This window comes from Grus americana, chromosome 15 (assembly GCF_028858705.1).
Source record: "Grus americana isolate bGruAme1 chromosome 15, bGruAme1.mat, whole genome shotgun sequence".
Classification (NCBI taxonomy): Eukaryota; Metazoa; Chordata; class Aves; order Gruiformes; family Gruidae; genus Grus; species Grus americana.
This window is the reverse complement of record NC_072866.1, coordinates 2,240,545-2,261,248: the sequence shown is the minus strand read 5'-3', so window position 1 is coordinate 2,261,248 and position 20,704 is coordinate 2,240,545. Positions and strand designations below refer to the sequence as shown.

At 57.3% G+C, this 20,704-nt stretch overlaps 1 protein-coding gene across 3 annotated transcripts; it reads left to right on the top strand.

Moving 5' to 3' along the window:
- The first annotated feature begins 1,566 nt into the window (after positions 1–1,566).
- Positions 1,567–19,042, top strand: NLRC3 (NLR family CARD domain containing 3). 3 transcript variants are annotated; one of them, XM_054843692.1, is made up of 19 exons: positions 1,567–1,885; positions 7,445–7,591; positions 8,086–8,346; positions 9,434–11,177; positions 11,445–11,531; positions 12,233–12,316; positions 12,605–12,688; positions 13,101–13,184; positions 13,294–13,377; positions 13,847–13,930; positions 14,761–14,844; positions 15,293–15,376; positions 15,483–15,566; positions 15,786–15,869; positions 16,166–16,249; positions 16,366–16,449; positions 16,689–16,772; positions 16,965–17,048; positions 17,550–19,042. In XM_054843692.1, the coding sequence occupies exons 2-19, from the start codon at positions 7,585–7,587 to the stop codon at positions 17,638–17,640; spliced, it is 3,282 nt and encodes a 1,093-aa protein (XP_054699667.1). In that variant the 5' UTR covers positions 1,567–1,885; positions 7,445–7,584; the 3' UTR covers positions 17,641–19,042. The 3 variants fall into 3 exon arrangements, with proteins under 3 accessions (XP_054699667.1, XP_054699668.1, XP_054699669.1); XM_054843693.1 differs by having other exon boundaries at positions 8,086–8,234; positions 17,550–19,036; XM_054843694.1 differs by lacking the exons at positions 7,445–7,591; positions 8,086–8,346 and having other exon boundaries at positions 17,550–19,036.
- The last annotated feature ends 1,662 nt before the right edge of the window (positions 19,043–20,704 follow it).

Here is a 20,704-nt window from a genome sequence, read left to right as displayed (position 1 = left end):
GCTACCGGGAAGGTGACAGCTGCTGGGACTTCCCAAATGCCACCTCCCCTTGAAACCAGCCTCCTGCCAGGGTCGGAAGTTACCAGCAGTCCTAACGCTTGGGAGAGAAAAGGTTTCAACCCCTTACCAGGCGCAGCCCTAGCACGGACAGAGAGCAATCCCTGGGACACACACAGCCCAGAGCGGCGGCTGGAGGTCCAAACTCCTGCTTGCCCCCACCTCTCCTCCCCAAACACAGTTCACCGCATGCGGATGATCTGGCTGTGAGCCCACCCCATCGCCCACCAGCTCTCCACCATGAGAGTTCCATCACCTCCACCATCACCTCCACCATCACCCATCAACCATCACCCATCAACCATCACCCATCAACCACCTCTCAGCCGGACTTGGTGGAGGGAAAGATGTGTAATTATAGATTTAGATGCGGCTTCATTAGAGCTACCTGCTAGATATCAATGGTCCCCGCCAGGGCAGGTCTCCTAACAGCACGTGCTATCTTCATCTGTTTTCATCACTGACTTCTGCTTACTCTGACCTCTTCCAAACAACCCCAGCAGCGGGAGCTTTTATCCCAAAAAAACAAGCTGCTGGGCATAAAGCAGGCAGCAAACCCCCCCGTGGCGTGCGATTATCCCATTATTTTGGTGAGATGTGCTTCCTCCCCTTCCCTGGGCTGTGCCGCTCTGCCCCGGGACTCATGGAAAACAGAATTATTTGCCTTGGGTCTCAGTGCTGCTATTCTACCCTGCCCACCTGCCCTCAGGGGACCGCTCTGCTCAGCATCTCAGAATTAATAGGATTTACCTAACTGCCAGCAAAACCTGTTATAGGATTTACAAATTAAGGTTTGGGTTTTTTTTGTAGAACAAAAATGCAAAATAATGATCAGCCCCACTTGCCTGAGCGGAGCTGGGGAGGGGAGCTCCTGCCGGTCCCGCTGCCGCTGGCGGCTCTGGCTCCTCGGATGCAGCGTTCCTTGGTGCCACGCGATCCACCTCTTTAGAAATAAACTCGTAATTCAAGAAAACACTCAGCACTGGCAGAAAAATGACTTTGGAGGAAGGGGAGTTTATTCCTGCCCCTTTATGCTGCTCTTTGAAGATACAACTTGACTTTACTCGAGTGAACATTGCCATGTGTGGCCCAGCAAAGGGCAGAGCTGCTGCGACGCCGGCTGCTTCCGTGGGATCTCCCCAGCGTTCCTGGGCAGCGAGGGGGTTACGTAGCAAAACCCCCTCTGCTCTCCCAGGCCAGGGTGAGCTTGTGGTTTTGCTTTGAGAGAATTCAGTGTAATTTGGACGTTGGTCAGCCTGGGTTTGTGGGTCTCCCGGGAGAAAGCAGCCGTGGCTGGGGAACTGGCCGTGCACCGAGCATCCCACCGGGACAGACCCCCACGCCTCTGCTGCGGGGGGGGGGGGGCGTACAGGCTACGGGCAGCTACCGTGCGCTGCTGTTTTTCAGCAGATAACTCGCATCGATTTGCATAGGCAGCAGCCCTGCGCTGACAGGAAGGAAGATCAAGCAAGGCCCACGGTGCAGGAAGAGGTGAGGAGCAAACTGAAAGAGAGAAAAAGCCACCGGGCTGGAAACGACGGCGGTGGGCGGCTGGGGAAGGTGGGCTCAACTTCCCCAAGTGCTGCCCCGAGCATCGCCCCGGCCGCTGGGTCCCATCACCTCCACGAGTTCCCCAGGGCAGTTCCCTAACTGGAAGGGCTTCCATTTTCTACCTTGAACTTGAGCATCCAGGTGAGGAGGAAGGAAATCTCTGGGGATAAAGGGCTGAGCAAGAGCACGGAAGGGCTGCATCCTCCTGCCGCGACGAAGATGCCCTCTCTGCTCTCCTGCTCCCATGCAGACCTGGGGAAGGCGGCACGAGACCAAGGTAAGGTTTCGGTGGGGCTGGTTTTACTTTGGAGGGGTACGGGGAGACGGGGAGGCAGCGCTCGGCCCTCGCCTGTGGGGATGAGCTGCTGCAGGCCTCTTGCTGCAACGGCCACGTGAAATGGAGTTGCTGGGCCAACACGTGGCAGAGCCAGGAGCTGTTGGGCAGAGGTCCTTGGGACAGGCAGGATGTGACCAACTGCCAGCAGCGCCCAGCAGAGCAGGCTGGCACGGCACGGCCACCGGTGCTGGCAGGAGCAGGTGCGGTGGTGCACGGTGTTGAGCCTCGAGTGATGGAGACGCGTGGGGGACCTGGTGGGGGACCCGGCACTTGTCACAAATTCTGTCCCCTTGCCTGCTGCTGCCTGCCCAGATGTGAAGGCAGCCGGGCTGCCCTGCCTGTGCAAAGCCTCTCGGCCATGTGCAGCACCAGCTTTTGCCTCTTTGTTGATGTCATTTACTGAATTAATTCCACTTAAAAACCATAAAAAAAAAATCCTCGATATGTACTGCAAATCGAAAAGGATGAGATCAGTGACATACTCACCCGTGGCATGGTGCAAAATTGCACCAAAGAGCGAGGCCTGGGTCGGTCGGCAGTGTGAGACCGATGGACCTTGAAACCCAGAGCTGCTTTGGGGAAGGGGCTCAGCACGCCCTCCCGGAGCTCACCCGGAGGGAACAGCAACACCGAGGTCCCCAAAGCTGCGGCTGGCACCTTCTTCAGCCCTTTTCACTGCAGGGGATCCCCCAACCCTGGGTAGCACCCAGAGGCGCAGGGAGCAGGTGACGGAGCTCAGCAGGGGCCGTGGCGCTGTGCACCCCGGTGCCCGGGCAGGGAGCCTGAGGCGCTGTGTAAGTGCATTACGCTTAATCCTGCTGTTATTTAAGCACTCTAAGGTCATTATCTATATGGATTCTATAGATATGGGAGTGCTGGGGACAGCTGGGACACCGGCTGGGTGCTGTCACCCGCTAAGACATCACCAGCACCCGGGGTTTGGCCGCTGCCTGGAAGGGTCACCCGAGGCCAGATGCGTGCGGGTCAGGGCAGCCCGGGCAGAGCTTGGCACAAAGGACGCCCACGTTGCACCGAGGTTTCTTTCTTGAGAGCTGGCGGATGCTTTCCGTGATGCTCTGCAACCCTGGAAACCGGGGCTGACCCCGAGCATCAAACCCCGGCGGGGTGTTGGGGTGGGTACCGCAGCCATCGGCATCCCTGCATCCCTGCCGAGGCTGGCGGATGGGCCGGCGCTGGTGATGGAGGCAGGCTGGCAGCAGCTCCGTCCCAAGTTTTCACGCTGGTGAGATCCGGCAGGTGAGAAGGGCAGAAACCGTTCGTGGGGAGAGGCTCTGCTTTTCAATCGGCTCCGTGCACGTCTGTGGTAAAGCGTCCCGGGGCCACCATCAGCTCAGTGAACGCGTCGCTCTTCATTTCGCAGCTTGTGAGGTGTAGCAGTGCCCCGAGAGAGATCTCCTCTCTGAAATTAGCTTCATTTTTAGCTGCTTGGAGGTACCCGTAGATTGATCTTTGCTTTTTCCTGGCGAGATTTGGCGTTAGGACTGCTGGCGTTCAGCCCGGGGGTCCTTCATGGCTCCTCACCTCCACAACTCGCTGTTTAACTCCTGCTGTGTCTGGGCCCTGTTATTCCGGCTGGGGTTTTGCAAAAAAAACCCAACAAATCGGAAGGGGTTAGATTTGGCATAGGGGGTCACTCTGTATTTGCAGTAAATTTTGCTAGCATTAAATCCAGACCAAAATAAATAAGATTGCGTCTGAAAGTCACATGCGAACTCGGATAAGTGAATTACCTGCAAATCTGCAAGTTTCATAATTGGGTGTAATGCAGAAAATACTTCATAACTTTGCTTAATTAACGCAAATTTATCACGTGAAATCTTTTTGGTTCTGCCAAAAGGTGGCAGCCTGCATCCTGGCTTCGGGATCTGCTCAGCTGAGGGGGAACTGGAGACCTTGGCTTGGCAAAGGTTTCCGTGTGCCGGCATGGGTCCAGGGTGGATCTATAGCAGGAGAAATAAAATCAAGCTCCACCGGCACGTTAGTAGAGGAGCTGGTGAAAACCCAGCAAGCCAGGAAGTGGTGGGAAGGTCTCGCGGGGCTGGTTTCTCTCCGTTCCCACGTCTGGGGGAGGGAGAGCAGCGGTGAGCTGGGTGCTGTGCTGCCGGGGTTTGAGCTGCACCCAGACGCGTCGCCCCAGGCCGGAGAGCTTTGAGCGACCGGCTGCACTGCAAACCCCGCGGTGCTGGGGTGGGGAGAAGGCAACGTCTGGGCTGAGGGTCTCGGGGGGTTTGGGGGCACGGAACTGTGCTGGAGCGGGCATTTCTCTGCTCCTTCAGGCGCTGGTTAACAATGCAATTATTAGTTCCTATAAAAAGCTTCAAATGTACCTAAACACTGCAGATCAGCCCATTTCCTGATGTTTTCCATACGTGGGTCCCTGCAGCCATCCAGGAGCTCTTGCTCAGCACTTCGCTGCCCATCTAGACCAGGCACAGCCCTGTCCCCATCCCGCCGCAGCAGGTCGGGTCCCTGAGGCTCTGCTGGCTCGAAAGCCCTGCCCGAGGTTCCCTGGTGCTGCTGGTGAATCTGCCCACCAGCCCCCGTGGGGTGACGACCACAGATTTCTGACTGCTGAGCGTCACAGCCCAACGCAGCCCCGGTGCTGCTGGTGGCTGCTGCAACAGCTCCTGGCGCAGGATGGTCCCGAGTCCTCAGCAGATTCCCAAAGCACAGGGTGATGGATCTGTCGGGGGCGGGGGCTGCCATATGAAGACCAAAGCCACCTCCTGGCACGATGATCAGAGAGGGTGGGTAGAACATAGAGGCAGTAGATAGCTGTTGTCTCCAGCCACCTTCGTGCTGTGACCACCTCAGGACTGTCCCTTCATCTCGGATCCCCTGGCAAGCTGCTTTTGGTCCACATTGGACTTTCAGGAGCAAAAGGGCACGTACGTAATTAGAGTCAGAGATGAGCAGAAGATGCTACCTCTAGGTCCATGTTTTCTGGTGTTGATGCCAGGCAGTTTCGATCTTGGAACAGGGCACACACAGTGAGAAACACAGCGGCTGTTTGGCAGAGGGTTGTCTCTACATGTGGTCAGGGACCTTCCAGCACGGTGGTTGTGTCTCCCAGGCACTGATGGGTTTTGGGCATGGACCCTCTGCTAACAGGCATGGTGGGACATGGGGATGGTGGGATGTGGGATTGAAGCTGCTAGAAGAACACATCAGCGTTGACTGGACATCCTCAGGTGGGAGGATTTTCCCCTAGGCTGGGCTCTTGAACCACACCAGGCAAAAAAAAAGCATTAATGCCAAATTCTTACCAACAAAATCCCCCGTTTCCCTCCCTGGGGCTCGCAGACATCATTCATCAGTTTGTCTGGGCAGCCTCCAACCCTCCAGCTTCTTATCCCAGTGCGCCTGGGGATGCGGGCAGCAAGGCAGGGCAGATACAAACCATCGCCGGATCGCCGCTTCTCCGAGCACACATCCCTATGTGGTTTCCAGCAGCGTGATCGCATTTGGAAGTAGCACCAGAGGACACCATCAAATAATCTCTGCTGTTAGAGCGGGTTTCCCCCCATCAAAGGGCTTTTTCTCGCCAGCCGCGTTTCAGCGGAAGGGCTGCGGGGAACAGCGCTGTGAGCACCAAAACCCCCTTGTGTGTTGACCGTGTTCTTGGTTGCACGGCAAAGATGAGAGACCTGGGGACTGCTGCCTGCAAAGACTTAATTGAACTTTCCAGGCCAGTTAGAGACAAGAAGACATCAAAGGATGAAAATTTTGCTGTGAATTGCTCACCGAGCTCCTTTAATTTGTGGTATCTTAATTGACCAGGCCACTGCCTGAGGGGTGAAGAGCAAGATGAGCTGCTGACGCAGCCCTGCAGCTCCCTGTATGGAGAAAAGGGCTTTGCTGTGGGATCACCATCACCCTCAGGAGGAGTGTGGACCTCTGCCATCTCTGAAACCAGGGGGTCAGAGCTGGGCAGCCCAGGAAGGGTGAAAGGACTTGGGTTTCCCTCCTGGAGGGAAAGGTCGTGGGTTCAGACCCAGCTATAACCCCCACCCCTGCAAGGGCTTGTCCAAGTCACGCGTGAAACCATCTGGGCAGGTGGGGATGGGCTGGTGCTTTGTCACCCAGTGCCTCTCGGACACTTACCCCACTCCGTAGGATGTGCTGTGAAGCGGTCTTGATGAGAAACCCAGCCTGCGGGGTCTGTGAGGGACTCGGCTCTGGGAGATGCTGTGCCTGGTCCTCCCTCCTGCAGCCTGGCCACCATCCACACACCGGGCTGCTGCTGGTGGCTGAGCCCTTGCGTTTTCTGGGGGGAGAAATAAACCTCAGCATGAGAAAAGTCTGCAAAGGAGATGTTCCAAGCACCTTAACCTTGCACCACGGACCTAACCATTGCCCAGAAACTCTACCATGTTTCACCGGTCAAGCTACATTTGTGCTTTCTCCCTGGAAGAGGTTGGGTTTGACCAAAGAAAGCAAGCATTATCTGCTGGTGAGGCTACACCGAAGACCTCACAGTGCCCACATCCCACTCGGGAGTGGGTTTGGGCAAAGGCAATGCTGCCTGTGGGCAGGGACCTCCTGGCAGTGCCTCTGACCGTCACGCATGGGAGTGATTGCATGGATCTAGAGCATCCTGTAGACCAGGTGGAGGCGAGGAAAGGATACCGTGCCAGAAGATGGGCCAGGGCACCGAGACACCGTGTTTGCATCATTGCCATGATCACACAGCCCCTGGGGCTGAGAAGGTCCCACCTGGACATGGCCAGCTCCTGGAGATGACCTATGGTGGAGAGGCCATAGCACAGTGCCATCTGCTAACATAGGTGAAGCTGGGAGCACTCTCAGGTGTGGAGGTATTTCCCTCTCCTCCTCTGCTCAAAAAACAATTGGACTCAGTGAGCAGATACACATCTCAAAAATAAAACACCAAACCCTCAGCGTGGCTTGGCAGCAGCCAAGGGAGCAGGTATGCCTCTTCTCCAGGCAATGATTCACCGGTGCTGCTGAAAGTGGAGCATCTACAGAGCTCTGCAACAGGATGTGGTGTTGGCCACACTCAGCAAGCCCTGACGGAGGCTGTGGACGGTGGCGAGGTGGGTTGGAAACCAAAATGGGCCCTTTGTCACTCTGCCTGCTGCCCCACAACTTCCTTCACAACACAGAGAAGGAAGACGCATGGGCGGTTCACAGCTCTGCTCTCCCTCTGGTGACAGCGGTGGCTCTCAGGCGCTCGCTGGGTGGCCCATGGATGGCACGGGGGCATCGTCAGGGCAATTAATGCAATTGCTCTGCCTGAGAGAGGCTCAGGCATAATGGTGGTGGTGAAGATACCATGTTTGTGGCACATGAGGTCTGGGCAAAGGTGCTGCAGCATGATGGTCCTGGTTCTGCCCCAGTGCCGGGGACTCTGGTCTTGATGAGTGGACCTTTGGCTCAACCACATTCAGCACCATGTTAGCTCAAGGTGGGCTCCCTCCCACGCTGCTCCTGACGCTTCTCCTCTTCTTCCACCAGGAACATGGATAAAGGCTGAGGAACCTCAACTGATGCTGTGAGCTGGCCGGGGGGGACGCAGGGTGGTCCATGGGACAGCCGTGCTGCTGCCAACACAGTGCTCCTCACCCAGGCATTGCCCATGTCACGGGAGGCCTCTGATGGAAGGTGAGTGGTGGTGGGCAGCCAGACATCCAGCATCTTGGTGGAGTTTCGGATTCAAAAACAGGACAAGATGGGGCACAAAGGCACGAGGGCTGGCAGCAGTTCCTAGTCCAAGGGCTTGGGGACCACTGTGCTGGCACAGGGGAAACAGCTGTCTGTGAAGATAAATGATCTTGCTCAGGCTTTTATCTCTGCATGGGCTTGGTTTCCCAAGGAGGAGGGAATGTCATTTCATGATTGCGTTCTTAGGTTTCTTTGACTCCAATTTCGATAGCTGCTGCCTTGACTGACCAGCTCCTACCAAAACAGCCTGCCATGACTTTGGGATGGCATCATCTCAAGGAGGACTTTGGCAGGTCACTCTGGAGGGCCCTAGTTTACCCCCTGCTATCTTCAGACTCAGACGGGGTGCTCCACTACTGCCTTTCCCCATCACCCCTGAGCAACGTGCCCAGGGCTTGTTCAAGACCCAATTCTCCTGCTCTCCTCTCCCGCAGAGGCTTGGATCAATCGCTACCGCAAGCAGCTGGTGAGGTCCATCTCACCACAGTTCCTGGAGGAGATCATCTGCTACCTGCGGAGGTTGGACCTCCTGACGGCGGAGGAAGCCAGCCGGGCACAGGAGGCGAGCTCCCTGCCCGAGCAGGTGAGGGCAGTGGTGGACGTCCTGGCTGGCAAGGGCACCTACGCCTCCCAGTCCCTGCAGACATTCATCGAGACCACCAATTCCCAGCTCTACCTCCACATCACTGTCTATGGTAGGCAGTCCACTTTGGAACCAACGTGGGGCGTCTGCACACATGTCCTCGCTGTGGGTACTTGCTGGAGCATCCCAAGATGTGCACAGAGCTGGGCAATGTTGGCAGCTCTGATGGGAGTCTGATGGAAGGGATGGTGCCACCTCCAGGGTCTCCACTGGGGAAGGACACAGTCAGAGGGTGACAAGGGCTGTGTGACAGGTCTGAGGGACCTTCCTCCAGGTCCCTTGCTGCTCTCAGCACACCTCTCTGGGCAGTCAGAGGAGTCTTTAATGTCCTCAATGTCCAGATCACACCAGTCAGTCTCAACAGCTGGGGTGGGAACAGGGGAGCGGCAGGAGGAGAACGGCTGGGCATCCCTGACCCCATCTGTTGCTGGCTCCTCCAACTTCAGGCTCTCCTTGCAACTCTCTTGTCAGGAGAGGTTTCCTTGATTTCCTTTCTGGGTGGATGGCTCCAGCCTTGGTTGGTGTCTGCTCTGGACCTCTTACAGCATCATCCCCTGCTAGTCCAGCCTTTGCTGGAGGGTTTAAATGTGCTGTACTAGGGGCCTTTGTGTCTGAGCCCAGTGAGCAGGACAGGTCCAGAGATGGGCACCAGGTTGAGCCAAGAGTTCAACTCATCAGACAAGTCCATGGCAATGAGGCAGGGACGGAGGTCAAGCTGGGAAGTCAATCCAGAGGTCAGAATCAGGTCCAGCACGGTCAACCAGGGTCAGACACAGTCCAGTGGTTACAAGGCAAGTGCAGAGTGATGAGGTCCAAGATCAAGGTCCAGATCAACAAGGTCCATAGCAGGCACAGGTGCACTGGCACTGTAGACAAGTGCTCCTACAACATAGCTCAGGCAGGGACTGAAGGCCCAGGGCTGAGCTTAAATGGGGTCCTGGACTGATGGGTGAGGCTGGTCAGGGCCGTTTAATCTTATTAGTGCCCTCAGTACCCTGGCAGATACCTTCCTATCCCAACGTAAGGGCTCAGTGCAGTTTCCCCTCTGCATAGGCATGGCAGCGTCTCTCATTTGCATTTGAGGTTACCATCCTCCTCCTCCTCCTCCTCACCCTCCTGTTTCACTTCTCTCTGTGCAGAACCCATGGTGCAGAAGCACCTGGAGAGCCTCCAGAGCTACTATGGGAATGGCTTGGAGACGGGTGCCCTCCAGCGACTCACGAACTTGCTGATGGTGGAAGGCTTGTCCGATATCCAGCAGAAGGAGCACGACATCCTGCAGATTGAAGCCACCAAAGGCCTACGAAATGTATCCAAGAGCATCCCTCTGGAGAAGCTCTTCATGCCTCTCTCCAAGGTCAGCATCCCACCTCGGATCTCCATCACGGTTGGAGTGGCCGGGATTGGCAAAAGCACGCTGGTGAAGCTGTTTGTCTACATGTGGGCAAAGGGGGAGATCAACAGGGACATCATCTTTGTGCTGCCCCTCACCTTCCGGGAGCTCAACACCTATGAGAAGCTCTCTGCCGAGAGGCTCATCCGCTCGGCGTTCCCTCACATCACCGAGCCCAACTGCATCTCGGCAGGAGCTGCCAGGACCCTGCTGATCCTCGACGGCTTGGATGAGTTCAAGACTCCTTTGGATTTTTCCAACACGATAGTATGCACCGATCCCAAAAAGGAGATCCAAGTGGACAACCTGATCACCAACATTATACGTGGCAACCTGCTGCAGGAGGCTTCTGTCTGGGTCACATCGCGGCCAACGGCAGCCAGCCAAATCCCCGGTGGGCTCATTGACCGGATGACTGAAATACGAGGTTTCGGAGCTGCAGAGATGAAGGACTTCTTGGACCAGATGTTCCTTGACAACAGCGACCTATCCAGCCAAGTCCTGCATCACATCAGGGCTAACAGGTCGTTACATGTCATGTGCACCGTTCCTGGCTTTTGCTGGATTTCTGGCTCCTCGATCGGTTATTACCTAAAAAATAGCACGGATCAATCCCAAGAAACGACCGCTGTCCCTAGGACCCTATCAGAAATCTACTCCTATTATTTTAAAATGGCTCTGAGCAGCGACTGGCTGGAAAAGTCGAGAGAAACACTCCGGATCGAGCAAGTGGTCAACAACAGCAAGAAGATAGTGGGCAGCCTGGGCAAGCTGGCCTTCTACGGGCTGCTCAGAAAGAAATACGTGTTTTACGAGCAGGACATGAAGGTGTATGGCATTGACCTTTCCTTGCTGCAGAGCAGCTTGTGCAGTAGACTCCTACTCAAAGAAGAGATGCAATCCTTCACAGCCTACTACTTCTCCCACTTAACCATACAGGAGTTTCTGGCGGCTATTTATTATTACACGGCTGCAAAGCGGGCAATATTTGACCTCTTCACGGAGAGTGGGATGTCCTGGCTCAAGTTGGGTTTCCTCAACCACTTCAAGAGCGCTGTTCAGAGATCGCTGCAGGCAGAGGACGGGCAGCTGGACATCTTTGTGCGTTTTCTCTCTGGGCTCCTCTCCCCACAGGTGAACAAGCTGCTGTCTGGGTGGTTGCTGGTGAAGGATGAGAACAACAGCTTCAGGAGCCAAGCGATCAGCTTCCTCCAAGGCTGCCTGAACACCGACTACGTCATCTCCTCGCGGACAGTGAACACGATGCACTGCCTGTACGAAATTCAGCACATGGAGATCGCTAAGACTGTGGAAGAAGCAATGAAGAACGAGAGCTTGGCTGGGATGCTCACCCCCGTGAACTGCTCTGCCCTGGCTTATCTCCTGCAGGTCTCCGACATCTGCATGGAGGAGACGAACCTCTCCAACTGCCTCACCTACAACGTCTGTAAGAGCCTGCTCTCCCAGCTCCTTTTCTGCCACAACCTCAGGTGAGTCTCAGTGGGATTGCACTGGGAGAAGCAAGCAGGGACGCTGGACTGTGACTCAAAATCCCGAGTGTTGATGTGACACGTGGGCCCACCAACATTGTCCATGGGGATGGCAGCGGGTCAGCTTTGCTTCTGCACTTGAGTTTTTCCACTTGCGAAGGGCAGATGTCACGGGAGGGCTGTGTTCCCATCCAGTCCTCGGTTGTTCTTCTCCACTCTTTGTTCTCCAAAACACTTGCTTTTGCTCTTTCCTTGTATCTTCTCCAGGTTGGACAATAACCAGTTTAAGGACAACGTGATGGAGCTTCTGGGCAGCGTGCTGAGTGCGAAGGACTGCCAGATCTGGAAGCTCAGGTAGGACCTGGTCCAGGGCAGATGGGCTGTTCCTGGGGATGCAGAGCGGAGCTGGGGGCACCTCAGGAACCAGGGTGAGGGTCCTCCAGGTGCCTGGTGCCAAGGACAGCCCCACACGATCTCCTGCACCCAGGCACGGTGACCTTACCTCCTGTGTCCTCATGGTGGCCATCTGTCTCACCCAGCCTTCCTGGGACCGCTGCCTCCTTGCTGTTCCTAAAAATTTGGGTAGAAATCCATGTGTTATCCCAACAGCTGTGACCTTGGGAAGCAGTTTGTTTGCTGGACACCTGAGGCTCTGCTCAGAGCATCTGACATATGGAGGCGACGGGCCCCCGACCCCGGCGCAGGGAGATGCCAGGCCCCAGACAGACACGTCCTCACTGCCCCACCTCCCTGCCCTTCTTTGTGGCTGTGTGTAGAGTCCCCCGTGCTGCGATCTGAGCTCCCTTTTCACGACACAAATGAATTTTAAGTCTAGAAACTCCCCTTCCACCCTGTCCTTGCAGTCCCCTGCCTGGTGTCCACCCCAGGAGAGCAGACCTCGGAGCACCCACCGCTTTGCACGCTTGTACCATGAACCAAATGCTCCCCACGGTTTCCTCTGCTCACCCCTCCCAGCTGCATCCTGGGACATGCCAGAGGCTGCAAAACCCTCTTTCTCTCCCTGAAAAACATCTGATTTTTCTTTTTCCGGGCAGCTTGGCAGAAAATCAGATCAGCAACAAGGGAGCCAAAGCGCTGGCCAGGTCACTGCTGGTGAACAGGAGCCTGACGGCACTGGAGTAAGTGTTTCGCCCGTTCCAGCTCCTGCCACGCGGGCGTTCCCTGCCGGGAACCATTCCCATGGCTGCAGCGGGGCCGGATCCCACCTGGCCTGGCCGAGCTGGGGGGGGTCTCCAGCCCCCGAAGCCACCACTGCTCCAGAGGTGAACGTAACTCTTGGGAGCTGCCGGCCTGATGTCCCAGCTCAGCAGTGCCTGAGGTTGTGGCACCTGGAGGCATTTGGCTTAAACTGGGCACGTCCCACTCTGGCTTTGCTAACCTTGGCTTTTCTGCCCGTCTCGCCCCAGCCTGCGGAGCAACTCCATCGGCCCCACCGGAGCAAGGGCACTGGCTGATGCGCTGAAAAAAAATCAAGTCCTGCTTTCCCTGAAGTAAGTCTCAACTTCTGCAGCACCTCTGGGAGCAGATCCCTGGGACAAGCCCCCTCCGGCCCTCTCCTGTCCCATCAAGGCTTTCCCCACCTTGAGGGCCAGCAGGTGGGGAGACCGTGGGCACAGCCCGGTTTGGTTGTGCCAGGCAGCGGGCACAAGTGCTGCTGGCAGAGACCCAGTGACCGGGGTGGCCCCGGGTCAGAGACGTGGGGACTCTTCTGCCTCTCAGCTTCAGGGGTTGGGGTCGAGGTCCATCCCCATCCCTTGCACGGGAGCTCATAAGGTGCTTGTGCATGGGAGAAGACTTTTCCCATGGGAGATAAGGAAGAGCCCTGGGCAGGGATGGTTGGGGGCCAGACACCCTTCTCATGCCAGGGACAAGGGCATGAGCTTTGCTCCTCTCTCCTTGCAGCCTGCAGCACAACACCATCAAGGAGGACGGTGCCACCTTCCTGGCCGAGGCCCTGCTGACCAACCAGAGGCTGACGACCCTGCAGTGAGTGACCAGGACCTGCTGTCCCCTCTCCTGGCCACCCAGCAGACTGAGGTGCCACCGACGGGGCTGTGGCACCAGATATTCACGGGTGCCTTCCTCACCTTTGCAGCCTGCAGAAGAACGGGATTGGAGCCCATGGCGCGAGGAAAATAGCGGAGGCGCTGAAGCAGAACCGCAGCCTGAAGGAGCTGATGTAAGAGCAGCACGAGGCGGAGGGACGGCGACGCCAGCGCCACGTCTCCTGGGGTCTGTGGGCAGGAGCGATGGGCAGGGGGATGGGGCTGTGCGACGCAGGCAGGACGGATGCTGCTAGCTTTGCCCGAGGGGCATTAAAATACACGAAAGCCATTTCAGCTCAAACCCAACGTACAAAAAGAGGCGTAACGTGGGTTGGAAAGGAGACCGCAGCAAGTCCATACTCATTGCTGGAGCAGAGCAAACCTCCGGCGTGCGCGGGGTGGGAGCGCGCCGCTGCGCAGGCAGAGGTGTTCCACCCCAGGGTGCTGAGGGGGGATGAGACCCCCGGGGTTGCTCCCAGGACCCCAAGGCGCAACGGGTCCTGTGGCATCAATCCTGCCTGCCCAGACGAATCCTGTGCTGGAATGTCAAAGCCGGTTGTAGCGCAGCTGCCAGTAACGCCTGCTCTTCCTCTTGTGTCTTAGGCTCTCCAGCAACTCGGTAGGAGACAACGGCTCGGTTGCCTTGGCTGAAGCTCTGAGGGTGAACCACAGTTTGCAAAGCCTCGAGTAAGTCCTCCCTCCACGCCTGCTCTCCTCCTTGCCCAACAGAGCCCAGCCCAGCCTCCTCGCTCCAGCGACACCTCCCACTGCTCAGAGCCCCTCGTACCACCCCAGATCCTCCCCACGTCTCTCCCACCCCACGTTCCCTGGAGGAGCACGGGGCTGTGGGTGCTCCGTGCGAGGCTGCGGCATCGTGCAGCAGCCCGGGCTGGCCCTGCCTTCACCAAGGGAGCACTGAAGGAGTTAGTCCTCAACTCAGATGATGATTTTTTTTTCTGCTTTTGGAGAATTCTAGTAGCTTTAGGTCTTCTTTCTCTCAAATATGATGGGAGTTGACTAATGAGGAAGGTAACGGGCTGGGGCCTGGCAGAGTCAGGGTGGGATGGTGTGACTATCATCCCCATTGGGAATGGCAGCCAGAGGGGACCACTCCTCCCACCCACCCGGAGCGGAGGGCTGATGGCTCCTGGGGACAAGCTGCTGTGCCCTGGATCTGTCACTGGCTCCCCGACAAGGACCCAAAGATGGCAGGAACCTCATCCCCTGCTGAGCTGGCAGCCATGGTGACAGCCGGCCACAGACGGGGCTGCCCCGAAGTGCCAGCAAACCCCGTCACCTCTGCCCAGTGGGGCAGGTGCTGCCCTGGGGAGCAGGAGATGCTGATCCTGGCCTGGCTGCTCCCAAAGTCGGTCCTTTAGCCTCAGCTCCCCCGTCTCCCATGGCTGGGAGATGCCTGTTTCTCAGTGAAACGGGCACTTTTCACCCCAAACACAACCCTGCAGCCTACCTGCGATGTCAAGACTGGCCGTCCTCACGCCTTCCCCCATGTGTTTCAGTCTCCAGAGCAACTCCATCAGCAGCACCGGGGTCGCTGCGCTGACAGCGGCTCTCTGCTCCAACAAGGGACTCATCAACCTCAAGTAAGTGACAGTCTCTCTGGCCACCCTGGCCAAAAGCTGCTGCCAGGACAGGGGATGCGAGAGCTTTCCCTTGTTGTCTGGGTTGTTTCCACAAGTGCTCTGGGATGCTGAAAGCAGCCTCCGTCCCTCCTCTGGTTGCGAGCACCCGCTCTCCGTCGTTAGCTTTCTCCCCTTAGGACGGTATCGGTTCAGCCATGTCTGGCAATGAAACGATGGCAGCAGGGATGGGAGGCTGGGAAAGAGCCCCGACGGCATCAGTGGGTGCTCACAGCTGTAGGATGCGCAGGGAACGGAGGTGCAGGGAATGGGGATGAAGGTGCTGATGGGGACGCGAGTCAGACAGACTGCCCGTTGCAATAGATGGTCTCAGCCCTGGAGCAGGGGGTGAGGGGGGCTGTGCGGCACCCCTGCCTCGGCTGCTCCTCCCCAGCCCCGCGTCTTTCCCCAGCCTGCGGGAGAACTCCATCAGCAAGGAGGGGGGCCCCGCCATCGCCCGCGCCCTGCGGACCAACAGCACCCTCAGGAAGCTGGAGTAAGTCCCAAGGGCCCCAGGAGGGCACCCACGCTGCTGCGCGGTGTCGCTGGGGGTGTCTCAAACCCTGCGTGCGTGACTTGCCTCCTCTGTCCCCCGCCTCTAGCTTAGCGGCGAACCTGCTGTACGACGAAGGCGGCAAGGCCATCGCTTTAGCGATGAAAGAGAACCGGGCGCTCGCATCCCTCCAGTGAGTTTCCCCTCGGACCTGGCTTGGTTTGAAGCCCCTTGCGTGACCGTGGGGCAGGGACGCTGCTCCTGGGCCTCAGCCCTCCGGCTGCGAGAGCGGCTTCCCTGGGACACCCCTCCGTGGGACGCGTGCTGCGCTGTCCCGGATGGACCCACAGGCTCTTGCACGCGGGTCACCTCCTGGTCCTGGGCTTCACCTCCCATTTTCTCCTCCTTGCAGCTTGCAGTGGAACTTCATCCAGGCAACAGCTGCCACGGCCCTGGCACAAGCACTACAGTCCAACGGCAGCCTGGCCAGCCTTGAGTAAGTGGGGACACGGGTGGGCAGGTCCTGGGCAGCGTCTTCCTACTGGGACCTGCCCAAGGACCCTGCCCTCATGCTGCTCTAGGGGAGGTGGCATTGCCTGCTGCCTCCTCCATGCACTCCGGTCCATCCCGTGTCCCCACCGCCTGTCCCTGGCTGGGGACGCTGCAGGCGCATGGTGGCCCAGGGACTCCCCGAGCCATTTGGGAAAGCCCGGTGGCACACTGTGCCCTCTGCTCGTCTCCCTGCGCCCGGGTGCCTGGGCCATCGGCAGACGCAGCACTTGCATGTCTTAGCTTGCAGGAGAACGCCATCGGAGATGAAGGAATGGCCGCCCTCTCTGCCGCGCTGAAGGTCAACACAACCCTGGCAGATCTCCAGTGAGTATTCAGGCTGCGGCAGAGCCCTGGCATAGCAGCCTGTCTAATTAGCTTGTCTAATTAGCACACCACAGCCACCTCACGACATGCGCTGAAGGGTCCTTGTTCTCTTGCAGCCTGCAGGTTGCTTCAGTTGGCGCAGCTGGCGCCCAAGCCCTGGCAGAAGCCTTGATGGTCAACAAGAGCCTGAAGATCCTGGAGTAAGTGCTCAGTGGGGCCACCGAGTCCCCATGGCTGCGACGCTGCTCCCCAGGGGTGTCTGAGACCCTGGTCCTTAGCTCAGCACCACTTCCACCCCCACGCCGTGTCCCACCAGACCTGGCTTGCCTGTCTCTTGACTTGCTGGCATGGGGACACCTCTCCCACCTCCTCCTCTCGCCCACGGAGAGCGCAGGGCTGTCCCGGGCTGTCCTTCCTCACCGCCTGCCTTTCCTCACAGCTTGCGCGGAAACTCCATCGGTGTGGCAGGGGCCAAGGCGATGGCCAACGCGCTCAAGGTGAACCGCAGCCTCCGCCGGCTCAAGTAAGTACCCTGCTCCCTGGGGTGAACCAGAAAGAGCCTACCCAGACCTTCCTGGATGGAGCAGTGAGGGGACAGCCAGCCCAGCGGGCCAAACCCTGAGCTGGTGGCTTTTCCCAATGCCCGTGCCGTGCTTACCTTCCTGGTGGCCACATCTCCCTGGCTGGTGCTTTCTGACCGTCCTGTCTCCTGCAGCTTGCAGGAAAACTCCCTGGGCATGGACGGAGCCATCTGCATCGCCACCGCTCTGAAGGGCAACCATGGCCTCACCTACGTGAAGTAAGTGGCTGCTGAGCTGGACAGTAAGGCAGGGATGGGGGAGACCACGGGAACCACCGATGGACCTTCCCCACCAGTGGCACTGCCCAGTCCTGGCTGCCCTACGGGGACCTCCCCAATGGGGCAGGGGGCAAGGGGACCCTGTGCTCCTCCTGACGTGACAGCCACCATCCCTGCACAGCTCCAGACCCCACAGCTTCTCTCTGGGGATGATGAACCACCACCCCAAAAGCCAAATACTCTCCAAAATATCACAGGGATGGGCTGGCTCAGCCCCTCCAGCTCCCCAAGGGCTTTCTCCAGCCTCTCACCTGGCTGCCCCTGGGGTCTCAAACCCAGAGTCCCCTGAGACCGAGGGCCCAGCAAGAGCTCTTGGATGGCGTGGGGAGGGTGCAGATGACGCTGGATGCTGGTGCGAAGCTGGGGAACATCTCTTGTACCCACCAAGGATCCTGCTCTGCCTCATGTCCGAGCCTGAACTCCTCTTCTCATTGCTCCCAGCCTGCAGGGAAACCGCATTGGCCAGTCGGGAGCCAAGATGATCTCAGACGCTATCCGGACAAACTCACCCGATTGCATCGTGGACGTGTGAGGGTGCCTGGCTGCAGCGAGGCGGTGGCCCGGTGTGTCCCTTTGGCCGGTGTGCCTCTGCAGGGAGCTGCTCGGCCCTTTGCCCCCCATCTCAGGGAGGAGACCTGTGGCCAGGAGAGCTCCCGAGCTCCCCGGCACAGCCCAGGAGGACCTGGGGCCTCTGGATCAGCGGTGCAGGAGGGTCAAGACTCACCAGTGGTGAAAGCTGGGGGATGTGTGACCATGTCCCTGCTCATCCAGGCCCTAGGGGAGCTTCAAGGCACGGGTGACGTGCAAAGAGGAGGGAGGAGGGGGCAGATCCCCCACGCCAGCCCTTCTGGCTTTCCTGGCTGACCTACCTGCCGGCGGCAGCGACCCCCTCCTGTGATCTCCACAGGGTTACAGCACTGCGCTCAGACCCTGTCCCAGACTGGGATTGTCCTGACTGCCCTGGAGCTCTGCTCTTGTCCCAGCATGAGTCGCCATGGGCAAACTCTGCAGCACCCCAGCACCTCCAGGGCTCTGCTCACAGCACCAGCTCTTCTCCATCTGGTTCTGGCAGGGATCCCAGGAGAACCGGGTGAAACATGGGCAGAATTGACAGCAGCCCCTTCTCACCTGGCTACATACGGCCTGGTCCTGCAGGTTCCCCTCAACATCCCAGAGAGACGAGAGGTTTTTCCATCTCCTTGCTCAGATGAGAGTGGTGCTTTGGACCAGGACAGGGTCCTCGGCAGCGAGGGCAACCTGCGTGTTTGCCATGCCCCCAGTAACAGGTTGGTGTTGGCCAAGTGCGACTGAAGTGTTTGTTAGTGCTGTTCCCTGTCAAAGCCTCTCAGAAGAGCCAGGCATCCCAAGGCGGAGGTGGAACCATCTGGAAAGACCCTGGGAAATGAAGAGCCCTCGGGCTAAGGGGAGGAGCGGGAGGGTCTTCGTAAGAGGAACAGCACTGTGTAAGGATGGGCAATGACCGGGACACGCGTCTAGGTGCTACACCGGAACTGCCTTATCATGGAGCTCTACCTCCTGAGTAGAGGCTGGACTTCCAGGGTCTCCTGCTGTTGTCATCGGTGACAAACTGTGTGACCTTGGGAAGCACCTTCCCCACGTCCCAGCTGCAGGCAGGGTCCTCCCCTGGCAGGTCCCCTTTAGGGCGGGTGGTTGCTGCAAGCAGAGGTGCTGGGCGATGTCCTTGCGTGCATGGCAGAGACCCAGCGACTCTCCAGAACGTGCTGGGTTTGCAGGTGGACCAGTAGCCAAACGGTGCAACCCCCCCAGAGCCCCCTCCCCACCCCAGCCAGAGCCCACCCTGAGCCATGCTGCTCTGCAGTCCGGGCAGAAGTGACTGCTTCAGGGACCGCTGTGGGCTGACCCTGGAGAAACGCTGGGCTGAGCTGTGCGATATGTACATCCTTGGAAATAAATTGGTTCCTAGCCAAGAAGATGCCTTGCGTTGCCTTCCTCTCTTGGTGGTGGATCGTTACATGCGACATTCGGGGTGCACTGTGCTCCACAACCTGTACTGGTGTGACGAGAGGGCTCATGGCTTTTCAGCACACTCTCCAACAGGATGCAGTGATGCCGAGTGATTTAAGTCCTACCTCTTTCACCGTTTTTTCAGGGCAGACTGAGGATCGGGTCTAGCTCTGCCCAAAGCCTAACCCTGAGCTGAAATGTTACCTGAAACACCAACGGAGAGCGCGATCCACAAGATACAAGAAGCTGCAATGCAAAGCATGGCTCCCTAAAACCTGGCCAAAGGCTAGGTGGCAGTGCTGCCTGAAGAGGCTCCGGTTCTGTGCAGACAAGGTATTAAGTCAGCTTTCCATTTCAGCCTAAAATATAGGAAATAACATAGAAAACCGTAACTCTGAAACTGCAGCCCAGACTTGGAGACTGGGCCCAATCTCATGGGAAATATGGGTCAGATGTATCTCAGCACACAGGCAGGACCAGAACAGGTTCCCTGAGTAACATGGAAAAACGTTTTTGGAACAAGTCCTAAAATCCAGACGTTCTCATCCCTTCACTTTATCCCCCCCTAGTTCTCCCAATTCACTTTACAGCGTGCAAGGAAGCGTCCTGTCAGCCAGTTCAGCTCAAGCCTGTACGACTGGGTGCATTTCAGCACATCACTGCACCCACATACGTCCCGTGACTACACAAAAACTGCGCTATATTTACCTGTCAACGTGATATTTCAAGCTCTGAGCTCTGCCTTGGGTGTGAAGGTTCCACCCTTGGGGCCAGAGACACGGAGAGATGGAAAAGCTCTTGGTTTTTCAAGCAACTCACGTGTATTCCTTCCTTCAGCACAATAACACGGGGTTGGACCTGACTCTCGACTTCAGACGGGGAGGGAAAGCAAAGTACTTTGCTGAGGTACAAAAAGGGAAGGGCAGGAGAACGGCCTGGGCTCTCGCCTGCCCTGACGAACGCACACCAAAATGAACTCTTCTAATCAGGCACTGATTTCTGCTCCCCTGGAGACAAATTGTGATGCTAAAGCAGAGCTAGAAGAAAAGAGGCAACACACTCAACAAACTCCAGCTTTTGCAGTCACCTGAATACACTTTCACTGATGGCATCAGTATAACTTGCCGAACAAAAGCCCAACTTCTGGCCCGTTTGAGTGCTTAAATCTCAGTCTGCCCCAGAAGTACCAGTATAATTAAAGGGCTAATTTCATACAGATTTACTCTCTCGCATGGTTGCTCTCGGAACACTCAAGCACAGCCCACTGAAGTTTGAGAGTAATTCCCACTGACACAGCTGAAATACTGAGAGATGCTGCACTGAAGGTGATATTTGAGGATCCCTTCACTTGTTTCCCACTCCCTTAGTGCTGCTCTTTGTGGAGGCAAGCCCTTGATTAAGTAAAGGATACGTTTAGGACAAACAGATTTAAACCAGATTTAAAATCAATTTAAGTGTGTTCCCAAAGCAGCTTTTCATCCAGTTTTATTAAGCCCAAAAAATCTGTTTGGATGTAATAAAATGCAGGGAAATCAAGCACACGATGCTCACTGGAGTGCGACTTTTGGCACTGCAGTGCATGAGGGCCAGTTCTAATGCAATTATGGAAA

Coding starts and splice junctions, on each gene's coding strand:
- NLRC3 (XM_054843692.1), top strand. Junction 12,689..13,100: donor CAAGTCCTGCTTTCCCTGAA/GTAAGTCTCAAC, acceptor CTCTCCTTGCAG/CCTGCAGCACAACACCATCA. Junction 13,185..13,293: donor CAGAGGCTGACGACCCTGCA/GTGAGTGACCAG, acceptor TCACCTTTGCAG/CCTGCAGAAGAACGGGATTG.